This window comes from Alligator sinensis, unplaced genomic scaffold (assembly GCF_000455745.1).
Source record: "Alligator sinensis unplaced genomic scaffold, ASM45574v1 scaffold1032_1, whole genome shotgun sequence".
In the NCBI taxonomy this organism is placed as follows: domain Eukaryota; kingdom Metazoa; phylum Chordata; order Crocodylia; family Alligatoridae; genus Alligator; species Alligator sinensis.
Window position 1 is genome coordinate 973,012 of NW_005842450.1, and position 536 is coordinate 973,547.

Here is a 536-nt window from a genome sequence, read left to right on the forward strand (position 1 = left end):
CTTGACCTTCGCCCGGGGCCGGAGCCGGAGCCGGAGCCGGAGGATGAGCCCCGCCCCGGGCCGGGGGTAGCCCGCAGCCCGCGCCCCGCAGCATGGGCCAGCACCGGAGCACGAGGAGCCGAGCCATGGAGGCCAAGAGGGAGGGGTGCCCGGCGGACCTCAAGGAGGCGGGCGCCAAGGGCGAGCCCGGCTGGTGCAAGACGCCCAGCGGGCACATCAAGCGCCCCATGAACGCCTTCATGGTGTGGTCCCAGCACGAGCGGCGGAAGATCATGGACCAGTGGCCCGACATGCACAACGCCGAGATCTCCAAGCGCCTGGGCCGGCGCTGGCAGCTGCTGCAGGACTCGGAGAAGATCCCCTTCGTCAAGGAGGCCGAGCGCCTGCGCCTCAAGCACATGGCCGACTACCCCGACTACAAGTACCGGCCCCGGAAGAAGGGCAAGGTGGGCGCCGGCAAGGCCCGCCCGCGCCTGCCCGTCAAGATCAAGCCCTCCGTGCTCGGCCGCGTGGCCTCCGGCCGCAGGCCGGCGCCC

At 72.6% G+C, this 536-nt stretch overlaps 1 protein-coding gene across 1 annotated transcript in view; it reads left to right on the forward strand.

Annotated features, from left to right (window-relative positions):
• Positions 1-92: 92 nt before the first annotated feature.
• SOX12 (SRY-box 12) overlaps positions 93-536 on the forward strand; it is a 1,134-nt gene continuing 690 nt past the window's right edge. The window contains exon 1 of the mRNA XM_025212184.1: positions 93-526. Coding sequence (XP_025067969.1) covers positions 93-526 — 434 coding nt within the window. The remainder of the gene's footprint in view (positions 527-536) is intronic.